At 41.1% G+C, this 23,762-nt stretch overlaps 1 protein-coding gene across 1 annotated transcript in view; it reads right to left on the minus strand.

The window, feature by feature from the left end:
- LOC105554732 overlaps positions 1-17,537 on the minus strand; it is a 61,616-nt gene extending 44,079 nt beyond the window's left edge. The window contains exons 1-3 of the mRNA XM_012001301.1: positions 17,097-17,537; positions 16,021-16,082; positions 12,563-12,696 (exon numbers count right to left, since the gene is read on the minus strand). Coding sequence (XP_011856691.1) covers positions 12,563-12,696; positions 16,021-16,082; positions 17,097-17,108 — 208 coding nt within the window. The 5' untranslated portion in view covers positions 17,109-17,537. The remainder of the gene's footprint in view (positions 1-12,562; positions 12,697-16,020; positions 16,083-17,096) is intronic.
- Between the last annotated feature and the right edge of the window lie 6,225 nt (positions 17,538-23,762).

Raw genomic sequence — 23,762 nt, forward strand, 5'->3', positions numbered from 1 at the left:
TAACACCCTTGCCTTCACTCTCTCCCAGATAGCAGGAAAAAGCAGTACGAACCATCACAGTTGAATTAAGCCCAGGCTGGGCAAAAACAAACTCTCTCATGTTCCCATTGCAGAATTCACCTCTTGGCCAGCATGAAAATATCCAGAACAATGTAATTCAGGAATAAGCCATCTTATTTCCTACTGGTTTCTGTTATTGAATCAATAAAAGTCTCCCATTTTAAATATATACACTACTGTCCTGAAAATAATGCTCAGAGCATTTTAAAAATAAGTTAAGAACATTTCTCAATTGCACATAACCCCCCATATCCAAAGAAAACAAGGACCCAGGCTATCACTTGGACAGAATGTGGTTGTGAGTAGGACGAGAGGCTCAGTGGGTCTCTAAGAGCTCTTCCAGTGCAATAATGAAGGCATTAAATTACCAGGTCAGAGGCCCCAATTCACAAAGAAATAATATCGGTTTATTATTTCTAATCTTATTAAGTTAGAAAATAGTCTTGAGATGCAATGTCATCTCAGAATGGCTAAAGTATTGATTATGTGAGGTTGCTCTCATGGATAATTCAAGGAGCCTGATTTTATTTAATTCCAGTAATTTTTAAAGCATTCTAACAAATTTTCTATAAAGTAAATAATACTGAATTATTCCCATAAATAATCTAGATATATGGTCAGATTTACTTAGTATTTACCAGTTACATATTTTGCATTATGAGTTAGAAAAAATAATAACTATTTTTAATCCTATTTTACCAATCCCCAGTGTCTTCCTTGAGACAAATAGACCTTTAAAAATATATATTGCCATTTTAAAATATATATATGGATGTTATCAAACTAGAACTTGTGACAATCCATTGATGCTGTCATTTTCTTACAGTTGCATTACGTCCAAAGCTGAAACCTCAATATGCTATGATTTCAAATTATGCAAGGAAAAGCCTATAGCCAGGCATTGTTACAACGTCAACCTGCTGCAGCTGGCATTATAGACAGCAGTTAACCCTGCCAGAGCCCCTTTTTCCCCTGCCTACCAGCAGAGCTCTACTTGAGGGTAGGGCCAGAAAGAAGCCTCAGTCTCCTCAGCCACAAACCACATTCTTCCCTCATGTTCAAGGAAAGTGACCCCAGCATCTGGTGAGTGGGCAAGACTGGCTACTAGAGCCAACAGCTTAATCCAACATTGAATGAACACCTACTCTATGCCAAGACCCAGGCCAAGCATTCAAGGATACAAGATTTTCTTCCTTCTAGAAGTTTCCAGTTGGATGTATGTCTGGATAATGAAAGGCTTGGGAAAGTAATGTCCAGAGTGGCTAGGGACCTCTTCTTCATGACTAGATATTACCAGGGCTAAAAAAGTCACCACCCTCTGCTACCACCACCACATTCATGACATTGTTCTCAATATCCTCCTTTCCTTCCACATAGACAATTTTTTTTTCATTCTCCAGGCAAATAACATGGCACCTGCCATGTCCCAGGTGCTATGCCAAGCATTAGGAGTACAGCAATCAGTAAGATCCAGATTGGGCCATTTAGAGTCTTACAGTCTAATGGAGAATACAAGCAGGTCAATGAAAACCATATGGCATCATATACTGTATAAGAGTAGACACTTGGTACGAAAGGATCATGGAATTCTTTCTGGGGAAGGAGACATCTAAGCTGAGTTTCCAAACATGATGACAACACATGCAAAGGAAGGTGGGAATGGAGTGCAGCATTTTGGACAGCATGTGCAAAGGCCCAGTGGTGAGAGACAGAGACGTGACAGGGAACTCCTAAGTGATATGTCAGAAATACACAGTGCAAGGAGGTGAGGGAGGAGCCCCCAGTCCTGCTCCCAAAAGGCCCTACATGAGGTGCTATGGAATTGGCACTATGGTTGACTCACCTGGGGTCAGCCTCCACCAGTGGCTCACCTTGGCTTGTGTCCCGTAGGCCAAAGAATTCAGCAGTCTCTTCCCTGTCTCTCACTCACATCCCCTGAGGTTGTTAATTAGACTTTTCCGATCCCAAGATTTCGTGAGCAGTAGGCAAAGTGCCTTCATGCAATTAGTGAGCTTGAAGTTACCAATCTGAACCTGAGATTCACGCCCTCAAGAATGTTTCCTCTCAGGATATGTATTAGCTCAGAATACATGTGTGAGCAAAGCATGTTATTTAGTGACCTGTAATGCCTGAATAATGATCACAGTAAATCAGACCTCATTATTATGTGCAGGAGAGTTGGGCAGCCCAAATGGCTAGGTAATGAGGTCTAATTTAATGCCCTGGCATTATTCTCCACATGTTTGCTGGGAAGTTAGGGGTGGGATGGCGGGGTTGGCCTGGTGGATCCAGAAGCCCTGGGATGTTCAGCAGTTGCCTAGGGAGGCTAGTACGCATGTTAGGAGCTTGGGAAAGACTGTGCTCAGCAATGCTCAGTCCCTCCCAGTGGGTTACAACAAGGCCTGGTCCTCTCACACTGGCTTAAACCAGAAAAGCTTATAGTCACAGCTTATTATAACAAACAACAGCACCCTGGGAGCTATTTCTTAGAAATAAAAGGAAGGTTACAAAGGCAGGAAACGCCAGCACAGATAGCCAAATCAGAATCTCCATGAAAAGAAATACTAACTGTCAGAGGGTTCACTTCATGATCATGCGTCTCAGACCAGTCTGTGATAGAGTCTAATCAGCATGTCAGAGCCAGGGGAAATGGCTCTTGGTCTAGCCTTCTTTGACTGTGAGTAGTCCTCATTTATTTCTTGCTTTAAGGAGCCTTTCCATAGCAATCCATTATTGTGGTTTTTAATTCTTCATGCACAGCCTTTTCTCATTGATTACCTAACATCATTCACTTGGGCCTGTCCCATACAAAAGTCAATGGAGAGATCAATGTTAACCATTTGATGTACAAAAATTTGCTCTTAAAGCATCCAGAGACTGAAATCATTTATCTTTTGTTCACCAACTTATAAATCTTTTCCTACTATTGGTTGCTTGTTGGGTAGCAGACATAAAGAAGGAGCCAGCCAGAGACCTTTGTGCAGGTAGCCTCCTCTGAATCCCCATGGAACTATCATCTAGGAAACCTCTGACATCCAATGGCAGTTACAAAGTGTAATATCTGTGTGTGACATCAGGTACCAGACAGGATGTAACACTCAACACGCTATCAGCTGAAGCTCTCTCACTGCCTCCTTCATCAGTTTTCAGTCCTCTCATTCCTATCAGTGGAATATGGTGAAACCCAACAAAGCAGACTGCACTGCCACGTGTCGGGGGCTCACATGAAAAGCGATGCTTAGTGCAAATCCTCCTTATCTTCCATATCAGCAAAATAGCAGGATTCTCTTGCATTTTCCCCGAGCAGCAATTTGAGCATTTATTTCTACGGGGCACAGAAAAATGCTTCCTCTACATTCTCTTTGGACTTAAAAAGGATTCTTAGATCTCCCTGTCTTCTGGGACTTCTAGGCTCATAATCAGACAAAAAGCCTTTTAGTAATACCAAACTATGATGCAAGATAATCATCCCAAGTGTAAGGGAACAGCAGGGAGAGACTCAATTGTGTTTTAAAGCACTCTGAAAAATAGCAAACCCATTCATTTGAGCCCTTCAAAAGTATTCTGTGTTGTAGGTTCTCTAGCTGGCATTTTAGCTGAATATGGCAGTAAATCTTCATTGTATAGCAAAGTCTCTAACAAGCAAAATGGGAAGAGGCTATGTGTGCGTTGGGCTGCCAAGGCAGAGGTTTCTTTATTGTAAACCAGAACAGTGAGATGGGTGTGGGTGCAGTGGGCTAGTGGAGTAGAATCTGTCTGGGGTTCAAAGTGATCACAATATGGTGAATATGGACTATGGTCAAAATTATCCTTGAAAATCCCGTAGGATAGTGCCAATCGATGATGGACACACTGCCTCTCGCTAAAGTCAGCCCTGCTAGATTTTCTCTAGCATTGAAATAGGACTATGCCTACCCTTGAGCTTCTATCTAGGGACTAATTGGCCTGAAAACTGTATGCCTATAAACAGTAGAACAGCACACAGCATTAAAAGAGGCTGATGCTGTGAAGGGCCAGGAAGACTGAAGTCATCTGCAAGAACAGCAAAGTTATGCTTCCCACTTCATGTATACCTTCGCCCAGTGGTCCTCAACCTTCAGCCCTCATCAGAACCACTGGAGGCTGGTTAAAGGACAGATCAAGAGTCCTACCCCCATGGTTTCTGATTCAGTAGGTCTAGGGTGGGCCTAAGAATTTACATTCCCAGTGAGGCTGGGGCCAACTCTGCAAACCACTGATTTGGGGGGTTGTATGGACTGATGGGAAGAACTTTCTATACTAACCACTTTCCTGCACTTCCATGCTGCCTTACTCATACATCTGTACCCACATTTCCATTTTCTCCAATCTTGAAGTAATCATCCATCTCTAGCTATAGTTTCTACCAGCTTTGCTTCATTCTATTATTGGCTTTTTTTCCCGGTTGCAGATGAATGTACGATGCCCTTCCTAACGTCTAAAAAATTTCATCAGTCTTCAGTTCCCTGCCAATATTGGTCTTCCGTGTTCTCTACCACCCCACCAGCAGCGCCTAGATTTGCCAGAACACCAACACTTTAATATGTAGGGCAATACTCTTTTTTTGTTCCTTTGAGCTAATTCAGGCATTCTCACATTCACACATTTTATTGGCCATTATAGGTCAAAACCTACCCTCACAAAGGCCACAGAGAAGTAAATAACACACATGGCACAGTGCGTTCAACTCAAGATGAGAGTCAGCATGTTTTCAATAAGTCACAGTAACTATTCACCAGATTATTATAGGATTCAGAGCACATATGCAGAGAGATACGCAGTCGTGTGTGTGAGTGTGTGTGTGTGTGTGTGTGTGTGTGTTTATTTCAGAGACAAATAATGCTAAAATACTTCAATCCTTCACAGGTAGGACTTCAGTATCATATTCATGCTAAGAGTACACTGTTGGCATCGCTTAAACTGCCTGTGATGTACTCGATTGAATGTGTTTTATGGCTAGTGAGAAAAATAGAGATATATAGTTTATAGTAACAAAAAAGAGAAAGCTAGATATCCATCTCACATCTAATTTCCTGGTTTCAGAAGGTAACTCAGAAAAGGTTCTCTCCCAGGCAATTAAGTGAGCTAATGAAAGGCAATTTGCAATGCAGAAAGAGAAAATAACTAAACAAACGTATTTAACCTATGGCCTCATCAGGACCAGAGAGCCTCTTTCCTGGAGTCTAGAACTCCCGAACCTAAGAAACAGTTCAGTCGATTTTCATCTTTTGTCTGCAAACATCTAAGAAATGTTGGTTGAGAACAGAGCTTTGTGTTAAGCTGTTTGAATTTTTGAAAAATAATATGTATACTCATGCGTTATATATCTCTAATATTATTAAATTTAATCAATAGGTAGTGGTTTTTAAACAAAGGATTATTTTCTCAATAATTGAAAATAGAAGTATTTTCCTTTGTGTCTGTCTTCGAATTTTCCATATCTAAAGCTGAGAGTCGTGAGGGGCTCACGCTATCCCAAACAGATACCACCCCACGAAGTGACTATTTTTATAAATACTGTCTTCCAGGAGCACAGCAGCCTCTGCAAAAGCATTCTTGCAAACTCAATATTATCTCATGGTGGCAAAGTGATGGACCTGTAAGGGGGTCCAATTATTCAGAAAAGACTTGAGGAATGTTCTGCCATAATGTCAGAATAATTCATGTCTCTACTGCTTCCATACCTGCAGTCTCTCCCCATCAAAGTGACAAACCTGTTGAGAGTTTTTGTGAAATCATAACTTCCTACTTTGCTAAGAATATTATAGCCAATATACCACAACATCTTTATTCACCATGTTTTTTCTCTCCTACTCTGTAATTAAAATGTCCAACATTTAAATACTTTCTATTGTTTCCAACTTAGTATGGGCAAAGGTTGTAATTCTGGGATAGACCTAATTACAAAGTCCCATGTTCCATTCTGTGCCAATTGCAAGCTTTTCAAAGAATTTTACCATCTGGAGCTCTGACTCCAGATACAGTGAATATCCACAAGTACTGTTAGTGCCTGATTGTCTGAAGAAATATTGAACTCTCCAAGCTACAAGCATCTCATGTTTGGAGAATGTATGATTCACACTAGATATTATTGTTGATCTACACTAGATATTCTTTTACTGCAGATGTAATCTACATTGAAGATTGTGGAGGACCTGTAGTTCTTTTTCCTTCTCCATCCATAATAAGCGCCATTCTCCAGTTCCTACAGGTTGTTCCTAGGCTTTATTTACCTATCATCTCGTTCTTTCAGAAAGTCCTAGATTCATGTTGTATTTTTCGAAGCAATGCTACCTGTTGTATCAGCAGAACCCAGAAATCTCAGTGGTTTAGCAAAAGGAAAGTTTCTTTCTCGCTCATGTCACAGTCCAGTGAGATTATTCCTGATTGGGAAGCTCTCCCCCATATGATGAATCAGGGACCCAGACTCTTCCCATCTTGTGGCTCAGCATCTTCATCAGGGAACTCCCAAAGTTGCCCTGGAAGTCATTTCCATAGGAACCAGCTGAAGGGACAAGGAGCATGGAGAACCTCACAAGGGAGCTTGAATAGGATAGGCCTGGAAGTGGTGTAATCACTGCTGCCCATGTTTCCCAGGCTCAAAGCCAGTCACACAGTCACTTAATTGCAATGGAGGTTGGAAAATGCAATGGGCTGTGTGAGCCTAGCAGGAAGAGGAAGCAGGTTTGTTAATTCCCCAGCAGCCTCTGTCACAAGGGCTTTTGCATCCTTTTGGACATCGTCACTGATGGAAGAGGGCCATAGGACTGAAACACAGCTGGCTTGCCATGTGCAGACTTCTCCTTCCTGGTCTTCTGATTTCTAGGTAAGGGGACTCCTGGGCCTACCCATGGGGAGCACCTTCTAAGAGAAGAGAGGAAAGAAAAACTGGCAAAATGAATTACCAAGAAATTATAGCTCCTTGGTTGTCAGGGACATGTGTGCATACATTTCAAACAATTAAGCAGACATGATAGGAAGCTAAGTGTGCACAGTGAGAAGCTCCAAGAATTAACTGGTAGGTGGCCCACACAATTTCAGCCCCTCCTTAGTACACAGCTGGGGCTGGCCTTCTGCTACAGATCTGCCAAGTCACCTGCCCTTTAGTCATTGTTTCCCTGGTCTCCAGCATCAGAAGGAAGTTCAACTAGCGAGTTTGATTTTGCTGAGCTGGACAAAGCAATTTTCTGGTGTCATCTCATTTGTTAGCAACTGTGAGATGTCAGCACCATGCATGGTGTGGACCCAGGTGGTATGTGCATGCCCAGATATGCAGAAAGCATACAACAAATGTCTGGAGAACTGTGAGAAAGACTCTTTCAGAGCAATAATTCTGTGTGGTATAAGAGAGCCAGAGAGTTAACTGTCACCAAGGTCCTGGGAGTAATTTGATTTTTATGGTAAACCCTGGGAGACCTTTTTCCCTACTGTTCCTATTTTGAGTGTAACTTTATCTTGTTTGCTTTTATGGATGCTAAAGGCTGGAGATCTTTAACACTGAGAAAGTTCTCAGATTTAATCTGGACATCGTTCAGCCAGATTTGCCAATCTAAACGGGATTTTCGGCCTCCGTGGAGAGAAGGGATCTGGAAGCAGGGAGATGCACAAATGCATAGTCACCTCTTCTTCCCAGCCCTCATTGCTAAGGCTGAAGGAATAGAAAGAGGTCAAAGAAAGGGCTGGATATTCCCCTTTAGGCTCTACCATCCTGAGAAGAGTCACCCTATGTGGGTTTCCTCTTGATCCCCGATATAGAACAAACTGGATCCCAGAAGAGACTGGGTACCTGCTGAGCTTGCTCTTTCATGGATCTGGGGGCCCACAGTCTTCAGCCTACCACAGAAATGTTTCATTACTTGGGTGAGAGACCTCACCAGAGGCCTGTAGCCCCCCATGGGGGCAAATCAGCAGGGCCATTTTGTGTAGTGCTTAGGATTAGAATGCCTGGTGTTCAAATCTTTGTAAAAGTGTCCTGCAACATTATTACAGTGCCCTATGCAATTCAACTGCTCAAAATGCATTTGAGGATTTGTCACACTTCTTGCTTTGCTTCTTTGTTTTTCTCTCTGGCCTCCCTATATCATATTTCTTTAAGCGATCATTATCTTCACAGTCAGTGAGCAGGAAGAGGAAATAAATGAATGTCTCCTTCCTTCAGTGAATGAGGAGGGGCCCCCTCCAGATATTCCTCTATATCCTCTCCTGAGAGACATTTGATTCCAAGTTGATCACGGAGGTCATAGTTCACAGTCAACACCCAAGCGTCTATACAGCAGCATTAAAAAGAAGAGTTTTGTCATCAGTGATGAAAAGGAGGACAATTGGGGAATTTCAAGTAGCTCTAACACACAGTAGAGTTCTCACACTCAAAAGCAGACAAGGGTCAACAGGTAATGAAGAGCGAAACTGGCTGGGAGGAGATTGGGGGCAAATTGAAGAGCGCTTGGCCCACTGGAAGGGGCCACCACTCCCCAACATCTATTCATGGCTGCCAGGCCAAACGGGGGACCACTGTTGCTAGACCCATTGATCTTCTAGAGAAGCAGGGGGAAATGTTCCTATATGAATTATCCCATTCTCTAATGATGAAAATTAATTCATGCTTTCAAAAATACTTTGCTGGCTGACCCAGACACATTGAATGGTGTATGTCCATGGGGACTTCACTTTGGAACCTCTGTAAGTCTACCCCTCTACAAATAATTGAGGGCCAGCTATTATTAATATGCTCTTCTTGTCCACTTGTACATTTCCTGGTCATAGGACTTCCGTGTGTGGTAGTAAAACGAAATAATCCTTATTAAGAACATATCACTAAAGACCAGGAGCAGTGGCTCGTGCCTATAATCCCAACATTTTGGGAGGCTGAGGCAGGAGGATCACTTGAAGCCAGTGAGCTATGGCCTCCTGTGAGTACCACTTTACCTACTGGACAACAGAGTGAGACTCTGTCTATAAGAATATAAGTAGACAAAAGTAAAAATAAGAACATATAACGAGGAATACAGATAAAATAAATTCAATCTATGGTGAAAAGTGATAATCTACCTCATCTCCTTATAAAACTATGGTCTTTTCTCAGGAGTTTAAATTGCTCAACATTATTAGATGTAATGTTCATTGAAAGAAGATTTTTGAAGTCATTCAGATCCAAGAATTTGGTCTTAGGAAGACTGGCCACAGACATTACTAAACAGCAGCATTGAACAATTGTGGAAAACTCCTCTTAATCAGACCTCAAGAAATATCTGTTGATTGATTGGAAAAGGGAGAATTGCTTGTCCTCAGGAGGACAAGAAGAAAGCATTTGAATAAAAGTGCTGAAAATCTGAAACAAAGAAAAGGTCCTGTAAACAGCCTAGATAACTGGGCAGACAGGCCTGCCTGATTTATGAAGGAATATGACCCATCCATGAAGGGCTCCCTTAAAGGATCAAGGAGGCCTTCATAAGGAAGACTGGAGGACATGCCTGTGGCTCTACGCACCTTTGGCCAACGGCCTGGACCAGAGTCCCCCAGAGTTTGGGGTTTGATTACTTCAAACATAGACATCTATGCTACTAGATACATCTTCTTCACTAAGTGCAGGCTTCACCTCCATCCCACTCCCACCCCCAAACTCATCCTGAGGTTGAGAATCACTGATTAATTGACCTGAATTCATAGTCACTGGACAAGGTTATTGGACATACACTGATTTCACTATCACATACCTTCTAAAAGTTAATGAAAGGTTTTTTATTAATCCAGGTTTTAATAGGCTATATTTCTTCATACCTAAAGAAGTAAAACTGGAGAAAAATTGAAAATAGTAACAGGAATTGATTATTTTTAATCTTTGTAAGTTCAAGTTAACTCAGTTGATTGTTTTGTATCTTTTAGACAGAAAAACGAAATCAGGCACACACAAAACCTGATTCTCCCTGTCCTCATGAAACCTGCCATTTGTATTTATTTTTTAATAGAAAAATTCTCTTCCTTATGGCTTGTCTGTGGTTCCTTTTCATTGCTGCAGGGTTTCCGAGCCTGGGAAGTGGGGCTTCTGGGGTCCAGGAGAGTCGGTGATGCCGGCGGATGCTGTGTCAGTGCCTCACACGTGCCGTCCTGGATCTTCCGGAGGTCAAGATTTTTCCTCCTTCTTTTGTTCTTCTTGTTCTAGGGGTATGAGAGTGCTTCTCTCTTGTTTAAGAACCCTGATTAGGGATTTTAAATTATGTGCTTAATGACAACTGTAAGAGCAAGTTTTAAAAAGTTTACAACAGGGTAGGAAATACAAAATAGTCACACTAATCTAAAAAACACCCTCAAAAATAAAATGCGTAGACAAAATATCAGAAATATTTTTCATAATTTTCCTTGGTCGTGGGAGATTTTCCAATCTTCTTTCTACAATAAATCAAAATGAAATGCCATTTAACTTCAGAGAGAGGTTTTTTTTCCCTTTGATGATGAAAGCAAATAATGGAAATAATTAAATGAGAGTTTTATTACATTCAGATTTCTTTGCTGAACATCAATTCATTCTATAATTAAAAATTCATTTTATAATTTACACATTTTTAATTTATGAAGTTAAGTGTCCTTGTCACCTGGCCTCAGTCATCTATAGCAGGGAGCGGGGACAGGATGTTATGAACTGATGGTCCCCACCGTCCAGCCCCTAGTGCTCAGAATCCAGGGGAACTCTGGCACTGGACATTGGATCTCAGCATCAGCAATGAGCTGCATCATCTCTGACAGGAATGGGTGATCAGAACATTTCCCTTCACCATTTTCTAAAGCCAGGTCCTTGATTTTCATGGGCAGGAAGGGGAACATGTTTGGCGGAGTGGTTAGTTTACCACATCACATTTTCACATTTTCATCTATCATAATTTAGATCTTTACATTTCTGGAGTTGGTGATTGATAGCCTCCAAACACATAAACACTCTCCACCTGTACAGAATGCACCAGGGACTCTGCTCTCATAAAGTCAGGACCAAGGTAGAAGTGGATAAAATTCTAAAGCCCACTCCTTAGCAGTAGTAAGTCCCAGGATCGGCCGTGACTACAGAAGGTGACAGTTTCTGGATGCTGTTAGTTTGCAGCAAATTGAAATTTTGTGGTTTTATCTATTACCAGAAAAGCCCTCCAAAAAAAATGTAGCCAGTGGGGAAGAAAGCAGGAGTCCCACCGTCTCATTTTTAACAAGGACCAGCTGAAAAATGAAGGCACACACCACACAAACCATCTTATGTCTGCCAATTCATTTCCTGGCCCCAGAAGAAAAAAAAAAAAAAAAAAACCTCGTGTTTCCTCTTATGCAGGCCAAACATGGCAAAGCACCAAGGGAATTCTGAATGGAATCAATTGCACTTGTTACTAACTGAGTTTTCTTTTATTCTTATATTACCAAGGGCTGGATACTCAGCTGCAAGCAATTATAATGAAGAGTTACTGAGTAATGGTTTCCAGATTGCTCCATGATGGGGCATTAATTGAAAGGGACAATTTAAGAGCTTAGGCCATGTAAATGCATTTCTTATTCTGTCAGATTGAGAAATTTCTGGATGCAAAAGGCTGAAATACTTAGAACTGATAAAGACTTAATAATGCCCATTTAAGCCAGTATTTTCAAAACTAGTTTCATATTTTTAAGAGAACAAATATTAAATGGTGAACCTGTGAGCTTGTTCATTCAACCAGGAAAATGATCTAAATAGCACACTGGCATGCTGCACTTCTGTTATAAACATATACATTGTATAAAATGTGACTTGTTTAGTCTGTTGCATTGCAAAGCCAGTTAAATTGGCAAGTAAACTTTCATTTTTCAGTTCTCATGCTATTATGATGCATATTGAGCACCCTCTCTTGCTCTCTTGCTCTCTATATATGCTTTAAAATTTTAAACAGCATTTAAAAACACATAAATGAGTTTTATATGTGTATGCATGCTTTAAAATTTAAAACATTTCTAAACAGATTTGCATGCATACGAAAGTGGACCTTCTCAAAAATTATCTGTGAAGTCCATATCAGAAAGCTTTATTTTGCCTTTTTTTTTTAAGTGGGCTTTTATTTCCCTGAGATGCATTAAGCCGTAACATTTTCAAAGAGGTTCTCTGATATGCCACATTAAAGATAAGTATCATAAGACAGTAAGACAGTTAATGCCGAGCAAGGAAGAAAATCACCAGCTCGCTCAAAAAAAAAAAAAAAAAAAAAGAGAAGTACTCATTTTTAAAGTCTAATATCAGACTTCTGCATTAGTACTAGTTTTATTTACGAAAAGGAAGGAAGAAGAGAAGCAAGGAGGGAGAGAAAGAAAGAGAAAGAGAAAGAAGAAAGAAGGAAAGATGGATGGATGGATGGTAGACAGAAAGAAATAGATGCAGATACGATTTAAGACATGAATTCTTCGTTGAGGAGAGATGGACCCCACTGCTCTTTCTCATTCTGTTTTCTAAATCTGAATTGCCATCTGAGAATTGAACTTTTACCCTTCCTTCTGCCTTCAGTCTGGCATTCTGGATTTGTGCACAGGAGCTGTGGTGCTGATGGTAGACTTGTCCTAGAGCCTTGACACAAACCATGACATGGATGGCAAAATAGGCAGAGGAAAGAAGTTGTCAGCCTGGGGAAATTGAGAGCATTCAATCCAAGAGAATGAAAAGGAAAGTTCAAGCAGCAGTGAAAAAATCTGGTGGTCTTTTCTGCTCACTCTAAAGTGAAGGTCAAGCCCCATCAGAATGTCCCAGACAGAAGTCAAAAACACAACCACTTGAAAAGTGGATGGTCAATTTGGAACAGGGTTGAATACCATCATAAGCAATAAAGTAATCTAAACTAATTATTCAAACAGAACTGTCAAGAATCCAAGATGAGATAGAGAAAGCATTCTTTGCCAGCAAATAGCATTGCCTCAAATGATCCCTTTTTAGTCACAAAAATCTCCACTATGTATCTGTCCTTTACTTTGCTACCCTTTCTTTTTTCCATTCATTGCTGAAATCTGACATTTTAACTGAAGGTTCAAAACCTCTTTCTTTATTTCTAAGATTTAAGGGGAAAAGGTTTCTTTTTAAACATCCTGAATTTAAAAATAAATAAACTGAACAGGAAGACTTAGACTGTCTATTTCAATTGATCTTGTGATTTCTCATTTTGTGGATTGTACTGATAAATTATTATAAGTCACATCATAATTTTGCCTAAGAAACGTGAGCATCAGCGGGTGTTTTTAAAATATAATAGGGGCCCTCTTTCACCCAACCATTTCCTGGGCTGCTGCTTTTCCTAGTAGCAGCCAAACACCTGAACAAACCCAGGAATTCCAGGCCAAATGGTTCTGATAACAGCAGATCTTGGGTAGAACTGATTTGATCAAATAACTCATACAAAATGCAGCTTAATAGGTGTCCTTATTCTCAGGACTCCACTCAACTAGACAGAAGAGAGTGAAAACACATTCTCTTTTGATAATGTAGTTTATTCCAAAAAAATTTTGTACAAGTACATACACGCATATTTCAATAACATATGAGTGTAACTACTACACAGAGGGGTATCATTATAAACTTGGATCCTGAACATATACTTAATTTGAACAGCTTACAGAAAAGAATTAATGTTGCATGCATAAGTGTGCAGTGAAAAGTTTGGAAGTTGAGTTAGAAGGTTGGTTTAGTTTTGTTTTTCAACAATTTCAAAGTTCCTAAAATGCAGATAGTATGAAGAAAAGAACTGATTTTCTACATGACTAAAAATTCAGTCGGCAATTTCATGTTTATGCTAAGCAGTTTTGCTTGAATCAGTACCTGGAAAAATTAAGGTAATTCCTGTGTTTACAGGCTCTATTCAAGCAAGGCAGGAGTAACATTTGAGAGGGATTAGCAATCAAAAATTGAAAATCTACCATCACCACACAAGCTTGCCTTTTCATTTTGTACAGATCATAAAATACGTAACACGGACCAGACCCTTGTCCAGCAAATGTTCACATCCTAATTTTTAAAAATAGCTTCTATACACAATTGCTCTCTTTGCAATAAAACAAAGATTTGTTTATAGCTACAATTTAATTAAGAACCTTTTCGAAGAGGAAGATCTGGAAACCAGGGATCTTATTTTTTCTTTTTTCTTCTTTTTTTTTTTTCCACCAGGGTTGTTTGTTTATTGGTTTAATTTTCCCTGAAGTAAAAATACACTTTGAAATGTAACATGTCATTATGTAATTTGTAGTAACAAAGTGCAGGCCCTTGCACACGACAGCAAACAGGACCGCTCCGGCTCACAGACAGTCCCCATATCCACAGCCCCCTCCCCGATCTGATTAACAGCCTGTATAAACATTCAGCCAACCAGAACAGCGGCCAGTGCACAATTTGGTCAGCCATAAAACTGCCAGCCAAACACAGACACGGGGGTTTATGCAGAAATCTTAATTTGGGGGAAATGATCAAAACTGAGACAACATGGCCCCCGGGGAGATCAGGAAGGGCTAACCTTTATTTTCATCAATCCCACCCCACCTCCCAAACAGCAAGGGATGCTATCACCACTGAAGGTGAAATGCTTAATAAAATGTCCCTGAAATGCAATGTCACAGAGGGAGCATCGTCATGAGCTCCATCCCTGAAGAGCAAAATCTAAAAGGGAAAAATAAGCTTCTATTTTAAGGAGCAATTTTAAATGGTCTGAGTTGTTTGGGAAAGGTCCTGTTTTCACATATCCAGAATGGATTCCCTCCATCAGCATGTTTTCTATTGATACAAGAAAACATGTTTTCTATTGATGCAAGAAAAACTAATATGTATTCTAACTGTGCAGAAATTGGTGAAATTTATACAAAGGGTGTTTTGTGTGTGTGTGGTTTTTTTTTTCCTTCCCACCATTTTCATTGCTCTTGGCAAAAGATTTTAGACCCTTCACATAATGGAAAATTCAAAATGTTCAATGTAAATCAAATAATTAGTAAGAAACAGGTTTTTTTAAAAAAGTTTTTTTTAGAATACTCTCACAAGACAGCAAACTTGTTTTTTCTAGCTTGGGACAGGGTTTCATAGCTCACTTTTGAGACTATATAGCACCCAACTTTTATCAGAATTGAGTCTCTTAAATAGTCTCTTTTTTGAAAATATGCTGGTGGTAATCACAGTGATGGAATTAACTATAGAAAAAAGACATTGCGTTAGTCTGGTTCCTTTCTCCTCAATAGCTTTTTGCTAACTGGTTACTATAGAGCATTGGGCTTCACAGAAATTTTTCATAATTTTCACCTTTGTTCTAGTCTTGCTCCTTAATTTGGAATCTCTAATTTGTTTGGGGAAAAACAAAAACAAGGAAGCATGATCAGCCACCTTAACAATGCTGTCCCACTGGGTTACCCACATCTTCCTTGGTATATCTAATTGTGCTCACAAGCATTTATTTTTTCCTCTCATAAGAAACCTGCATGCTTTTCTCTGAGTGACTTTCTACTAAAGAAATGAATAACTAAACATGATGCAAGCTCCAAATAAAATGAGAAAATGTATAGACATATTGAATAATTATTTTTTCCAGGCCTTAGGCAAACCACTTGCCATTTCATTTAATTCTCACAAAACCTGTGAGTTAGGTATATGTATTATCCACACCTTTTTTTTCCCCAGATTAGGGAACTGAAGTACAAAGCGTTTCAGTAATTTGCCCCCAAGCCACATAGCATGTGAACAGCAGAGCGCGAGTACTAGCTCAAGCAGCCTAATTCAAGAATCAATCTACTGTCCCTCCTAGATGTGATGTTATTGCCTTTGTCGAGAGGTAGCTATGTCTCAGATCCTTGGGGTCATTGCAAAGAGGTGGACAAGGAGCCCTCCATGATGATTTCACTTAGGCGGTAAGTGAGGTAGCCTGGTGAATCTAAGGAGCATCAGTTTCAGAGTTTGAAAGCTATGGGTTTCTTCACAAGCTCGGCCACTGATTAGCTGCAGGACCTTGGAAATGTTCACTCACATCTCCAAGCTTCTGTTTCCTCATCTGCAAAAAAGAAAAAATTTTGTGAGAGTTAAATGAAATGTCATTTTTTTTAATGCTTCACAAACATATAGAAGATTTTCAGGTCTTCTTTTTCTCTCCCCAAGCTAATCATTTATACTACTTTGTGATCAGTTTTAATCATTACAACATTACCAATATACTTTATAAAATTACCTTTCTAGGGTATAACGTGATGAAAGAATTTCATATCTAAACAAAATTTTAAATAGAATATTGGGTACTTTTTAAAAATTCATTGGATCCCACTAAATTGCAGATACTCTAAAAAATGAGTTAGGTCTTCTAAGTATGGCTAAAAAGTAGGCACATTTGCCTTCACTCCAAAAACCAGCAAGATAATTTCTAACATTCACGAATGTTCATTTCAAAAGCATGTGGTAATTGCATGTGGGCTACTCTTCGGTCAGCGAGTTAAAGAAGAGCACAGATGTCAAAGAAGCTTCCTCTCTGATATCATCCATCAACTTAGGTTGTTGGACCTTCTCTGTCACAGCCTGCCTCCAACTGATTCTCTCTCATTGTTGGAAAAAGGGAAAAATGAGCAAAAACTACAACATGCAATACTTCAAATCATTGCCCAAAACGTTCTTCCAACTCTGTGAGTTACATAACCTTAACCTATCTTGAAAACCACAGTAGATTTCCATCTCCTTGGGATGGCAGAAAGCAACAGAATATTCTAAATGACATTTTCAGGTTCATGGGTTTGACATATCTTTCAAGACATTTCAGAGTTTTCCCCACTTCATCCCCCAACACCTCCCTAGGAGCACTTGCAGAGAGCAGGCCTAACGTTTTCGATGATAAATTAGTTGTCAATATATAGACAAGTTGCTTTTTCCAAAGCCTCTTGGAGCAGAAGCATATTCTACTTCCTCTCAAAGGCCCTAGAACTACCTGTGTACTGGCATGCTCACAAGAAAATTTTTATTCACAAGAATAATCTGTTGAAAGGAGGATAGATTTTCAAATGGAGTTTCAAATAATCCTCACCTTTGAGATCATCTGTGCTCACAGCCCAGTATTTTTACAAGATGAAATGATTTACAGAATCAAGCCTGGAAAAATTGGAGGGCAACTCCAAAAGGCAAAAACATGTTACCGAGTCCATCATTCATCCTGCCAGGGAAACTTTTGTAGTTTCCAAACTGTTATGAGACACCGCTCTCTATCCAGGGCAGTGGAATCGTTGAAAAGGCAGGAGGTATGCTGGCCACACAGCCAGCATGGAGAGCTGGAGTTTTTGGCAGGGCACTTCCACCCCAAAAGCAGACAGAGTCCTGGAAGGGCGTTCATGTAAACAAAGCAGGAAGATAGCTTCAACTCTGCAATGAGGCGCAACCTTTCCCAGATCAAAGCCTGGATCACAGAGACAGCCCTGAAGAACTGAGTGTCCTTTCTGGAACATCCAGCTCCAGGGGAGAGACTTGAGCTGGAGCCACAACCTCACCACCTGTAGCCAAGGACTTGGCACGTGAAAGCTGTCACAGGGTGGGGAGCCTGCAGCTACTCCCACAACAGAAGATCAATGGAAAGACAAGACAACACAGGGAAGAAAGCGTTCTTCCTCAAGATACTGAAGCTGAGATCATTTAACTAAAGCTTGCATCCAGGCAACCCAAGCTCTCTATGCAGTGTTGAAAGGGGATGGAAATCAGTACAGGGTCATAAGTTCTGAAGCCAGGTTGCTGGGGCTTTGACTCTCTACTCTGTGTTTACTAGCTAGATGACCTATGCCTCAGCTTCCTTACCTTCAAAGGGACCTAATAGTGCCTCCTCCGTAGGATTTAATGAGTGACTGGGACACTAGAAAGCTCTCAAAATGTTGCTGTTATTATTTGAAGTTACACAGACTTGGGTTTGAACCAGGTTTGGCTACTTAGCGCTTTTGTGAACTTGGAGAAATGACAATCTTTGGGTGAACTCCCCAAGTGTAAAATGGGTGTTAATATGGCCCTTGCAGTATTGCCATGGTGATTTAATTTTGTATGACACACAGTAGGTATTCAGTAATTGGCATTCTGATTATCTTCATTTTTCCTGGTTTCCGACAGAGAAACCCAACAGGACTGGTGAGACTGGAAGAAACACAGCCAGTAAAATTTAGGATCCTCTTCAGTCCCCAAAGCTTCATCCATATGCAAAAGAGACACATCCCCAGGGAAGACTGGGTCCTGGATGTTTTTAAATACACAACGTATTTTATTTTAAGAGCAAAAAGAGAACCTGGAAGCGTTCCCAAATTTAACATCTGCAGGCAGATAGGATGACGAAATGTATTAGTACTGAGGAATAACTTTCTCCTGTCTTCTTGGAAAACATCTGGGGTATTACCCTCCCCTCCACTCATTCCCCCACCTCTTACCCCAACGCTGACTCTTGGCAGACAGTTTATCAGCGATAAATGGAAACACCTGGGCGGCAGATAAGGCCACCTGAGTGTGATCAGCTGAGGAAACCTTAGGGATGCGTGCCACTCAGTATTTCTTTTATCACGCCAGGCAGGGCAGAAGCACAATCTAGCCTGTGACAGATGGCAAGGTTCACTTTCTCATTCATTCATTCATTCATTCATTCAGTCAGTCAGTCAGTCAAACAACCTCAGGAGGTCAGCAGGCCCAGCTCCCTGCCTGAAATAGGTCAATGCCTGAGCCACCAGATGAATTAGAAGGTTATTGATCCTGCTTTTAACCACATCTGCAAAAAGACATTCTAGAAACTAACTCTGTGTCTTGTTCAAATCTTTAATCACCCTTTCTTTTGTGAAACCAAACCCCCTCCAGCTACAATTTCTCATCTTTATAGAGATGAGAAATATCATCTTTTGTACACCGTGGCCAGTCAAAAAGTATTTTTATTGCCATCTCTGCTGTAATAACCTCCCCAAACTTGAAAACTCTAAATCCGGGTTTCTTCCCATGTCCCCACACCATATTAAACAATCCCCACCTCCTTTGCTCTTCCTTCAAAGGTCCTACTCATCTACCTTTTAATTAGCATGTTTCTTTTCTCTCAGCTCATTCCAGCATCTACATATCATTTTTAAACCAAAACTTAACACAGAACTCTAATTGTTAACAAGAGATGTAGCTGCTGTTAAAGTGAAAATGATCCAGTGTGTGTTTTCACAAAGCCGCTACCTGGACCCCCAAGCAAGTTACTTAACACTTCTGTTTCCGCACCTGTAAAGCTGGTTCAATCATAAAGAATGAGGTCTGTGAACATGACATTAGGAAGACCTGCCAGCAGCTGATCGTCTGTAAAAGGTAAAAGTACTTCTTTTACTTCCTAAAAGAAGTAGGTTCAGAAAGACACATAGAAATTAACCAGGTCAAGAGAAGAAAGCAATCCTACCAGAGGCAACTGCATGTGCAAAGGTCCTGAGGCCTGACCTGAGGACCAGGATGAGTAGATCCCAGAGAACAAGAAGAGGGTTGTGAAATGGGGCTGGTGAAGGAGGTAGATAACATAGGGCCATGTAAGCCAGGATTTTGGTCTTTTGTTTTTCAAAGCACTGGGAAGATGACGAAGTTATAAGCAGATTTATATATTTTGTAAAGGCTCCTGGCTGCAGAATAGGTTGGACACAGACAGGATGTGGGGAGAGTAGGAAGCTCTCCAGGTAACCTAGGAATGGGACTGTGAGAGCTCGGACTACGGTGGCATTTGTGAAGATGAAGAGACGTGGCTAGATTTGGAAATGAGAATGAACAGCATTTTACTGATTCACTGAATATGGCAGTGAGCGGGAGGGAGGTGTCCAGGGTGCTGCCAAGTGTCTGATTTGCTCATCTTGGATGGCGCTGCTGTTTACTGAGGTGGAATGCTGGGGGAGGAACAGGTTTGAGGAAGAAGGCATGAGTTCAGTGTTTGGACATGCAGAGTTTGAAGTGCTGTGAGATGGCCAAGTCGAGATGTGGAATAGGCCATGGGATTTATGATTGGGAGCTCGGAGGAGAGCCTAAGCTAGAGATATAAATTTAAGAGTCACCAGCATATAGATAATAATTAAAACCATGAGTACGGACGAGGTCATGGAGGGAGGGTGTAGAATGTGAAGGAGAAGAGGGCAGTGTATCAAGCCTTGAAATTCTCCAGTATTTAATGGTAAGCAAGAGGAGCACGAGCCAAGAAGGAGACTGGGGAGAGTCCCAAGAGGTGGGAGAAAATTAGAATGTCAGGTCATGGAATCCATAGGAAGAGGATGTTTTAAGAAGAAGGTGATGCCAATAGTGATGCACAGAATGTCCAAGCAGGACCCATGGAATGTGATGTGTCAGGAAGTGAAGTGTGGCATTTGTTTATCCTTAATGATCTCATCTAGGTTATATTCCTGTGGGATTTTCAGGATTGTGTGCACTCCTGGGTTTTGTTAACTCAGAATTTTTCCACCTTTCCTATGCATAGCTACGGCTTACTGTTGCATGTTATGACCGAACTTCCTATCCAACGTGATCAGTTTAGCAACACCAGGGTTATATCTCATCTATCCAGATACTTCTGCTGTTCAGACTGCAATCAAGAATTAGGAAAAAAGCAAAAAATCACAATGCATTCTCGCTAAAGTCTTGTCACTAATATTCATGTGTTTACTAACAGAAACCATTATTTAGCTTTCACTGAGAGCTATTTAACCTTTACAAGTTTTACAAAGATAGATGTTCCGTTTCTCCATCCACAGCAAAATGGAAAAAACCTGTGGGCAGGGGCTAAGGTGGAGGAGGAAGACCAAGGAGGAAGGTCACTGAGGCATGTGAAAATTGTTACAGTACAGTCAGTCCTCATTAGAAGTAGATGAAAATCTACAAAAACCAGGCAAAAGGACCACAAAATTACAGCAGTCTGAGTCAATTTAGTGAGGAATAGATACACCTTAGTCCTCAGTAACCTTTGGGGAAAACATCACAATATAGTGCCTGTTAATAACAGAGTAACCAAGGAAATTTGAAATAAATGCTTGCTACGTTAAAATAAGTGGGGGAAGCCTATCATGTGATTTTCTTTTCTGTCCTTGTATTTTCTATAAAGTGGTTTTGAGAACTATAGGCTCAATCAGTTTCAAGTTAAATTTTTGGGTAAGAATTCACTCTAGGAGGTAATGTACACATCAGATTGTTCGGGGATGTTAGGATTGACCGGAGGGCTCCGGTATCATCAGCTTTATCCAATATATTTCCTGTTGGCCTTTCACCTACTGGTTTCACAGCTATTAAATATGGTCCCCTAGATGTATCATTTTACTAGAAATTAATAAATTCAGAATGTGGCAAACTCTACAGAGCAAACAACTTAGTTTTTTAAACAAATAAATTGCAAGGAAAAAAGCCAGCAGGAAAGGGAAGCTATAGATTAAAATATATTTAAGAGACACGACAACCAAATCCAGTGTATAGGTTTGTCCTGCTTATTAGTAAATGGACATTGACTCATTAACTGCGGAAATTTTAAAACTGACTGGAAATGCAATCCTATTTTTTAGGTGTGATGACAGCATGGTAATTACACATTTTTTAAAGTCCTTATCAAGATACATACTGAAGGATTTATAAATAAAATGACATGATTTCTGGTATTTGCTTCAAAACAATCCAGTGGATGGGGGTAGTAGGCCATGGAATAATGAGGGAGAGGGCTCGGGGAGAGAGAAAATCAGATCAGCCTTGAGCTGCCATGAAGGCCAGATGACGGGCACATGTGGGTTCTTGGTGCCATGCTCTCCACTGTGGATGCATTCTTGAAATTTCTCTAACAAAAAGCTTAAAAATAGGGAGAAGAGGCCAGGCATGGTGGCTCACACCTATAATCCCAGCACTTCGGGAGGCCCAGGAGGGCGGATCTCCTGAGGTCAGGAGTTCGAGACCAGTCCGGCCAATATGGTGAAACCCCGTCTCTACTAATAATACAAAAACTAGCCAGGCATGGTGGTGGGCAACTGTAGTCCCAGCTACTTGGGAGGCTGAGGCAGGAGAATTGCTTGAAGCCGAGAGGTGGAGATTGCAATGAGCCAAGATCGCGCCACTGCACTCCAGCCTGGGGGACAAGAGTGAGACACCATCTCAAAACAAATAAATAAATAAATAAATAAAATAAAGGGAAGAAGTCATTTCTTCTTCATCTTATTATTTTGGAAGAAAATATTTCTAAACATCTTCTTCAGCAGGGTAGACTGAACAACACTAAAAACAGATTATCTGGAAAGTCCAATGGTGAATACAAAGATAAATTAAGAAGAAGCACACCTTGGAGTAATGGAGGTGTGACTACATTATTACCTCAGTAATTGAAACAACCAAACTGAAGCCAGACGAGAAATCACTCCACACTCTGATGGGTTAGAGAGCTCCAATGCCTCAATTAGAACTGACTTCTTTTTTTTTTTTTTTTTTTTTTTTTTGAAACGGAGTCTCGCTCTGTCACCCAGGCTGGGGTGCAGTGGCCAGATCTCAGCTCACTGCAAGCTCCGCCTCCCGGGTTTACGCCATAGAACTGGCTTCTAATGGAAACACTCATGAACTTCAGGCAGCAAAACCCGCTTCTGTCGCGGCTCTGTGGCTCTGTTTCAAAAGATAGGGTTCTGTGCCTCAGTGAGCTCCTGTATGAAGCCCAATCCCCTACCCTTCTCCTTCCTTTGCTCTCTTCCTTTGTTCCTCTGCTCCAGAGAAGTCACCCATTCGTTTGCTAACTTAGGAGTGGCAATGCCAGCAAATATTTTGAGAAGTTTTAGGGAAAAAAAATTTTTTTTAATGAAATTCAAACTACTACAGAATGGACTCTTCACTTCCAAGCCATCAACTCTCTTTCCTTCATACCTGGTCATGTGGTTCCCATCCAGGACCATCGTTGCTCCCTTGGGCTCCCTGGCCTACCTGCTTCGACAAGGGGAAGGCCACCATGCTGCCCTCTGCAACTCCGTGGGTGAAGGGAGGACAGGTTGGCCAGGCAGGGAACCGCAGGCGAGGGCCTGGGACTGACTGACTTTTTGGTTCACAGTCATCTGGGTTGCATATGCCTGAAAACTTCTGGGGTTTCAGGGTACACCAGGGTCACTGGAGATGGCAGGTTCAGAGAATACCCAGCATCTGAGGTTTTTGCCCCCTCTATGCTTGTGTTTTTAACTACACCATTTCCTGAGCTCAATAAGCCAATCACCCACTGAATTCCTATTCATCTTTTAAGAGCTCACCTTCACCATCACCAAATCCACAGATCTTTTCCCAACCTGTCCATCAAAGCTAAAGGACCCTTCCTCTCCTTCCAACAGTTCTCTGCTTGTGAAGTTCTTATAACATTTAAGTATCTAGGGAACCAACCAGTGGTGAACTTCTCAAGGGCTGGACTGTGTCTCATTCACTTGTGTATCCATGCCCCAAGTCATGCCCATCCCTGGACATTGCCTCATGTTCACCCCTGTGCCTTTGAACAGGACACATGAGCTCTGTCCATAGCCCTCCAACCCTCTTCCACCACTTGTCTCTAACCAGCCCCCTTCGCCTCCTTCCTGCTATCCCTCCTTTTCCATACCACCACTTTCCCACACCATCTCTTTCTTCCCCTGAATCAAGAAGTGAGAACATCAGGAAAGAGAGGGATCAACTTCATGCCAGAGTCTCAGGCTGTCTCCACGGATTTTCCTGTGCCAGGCCATTTGGCTGATGATTG

Source organism: Mandrillus leucophaeus, unplaced genomic scaffold (assembly GCF_000951045.1).
Source record: "Mandrillus leucophaeus isolate KB7577 unplaced genomic scaffold, Mleu.le_1.0 Scaffold658, whole genome shotgun sequence".
Taxonomy (NCBI): Eukaryota; Metazoa; Chordata; class Mammalia; order Primates; family Cercopithecidae; genus Mandrillus; species Mandrillus leucophaeus.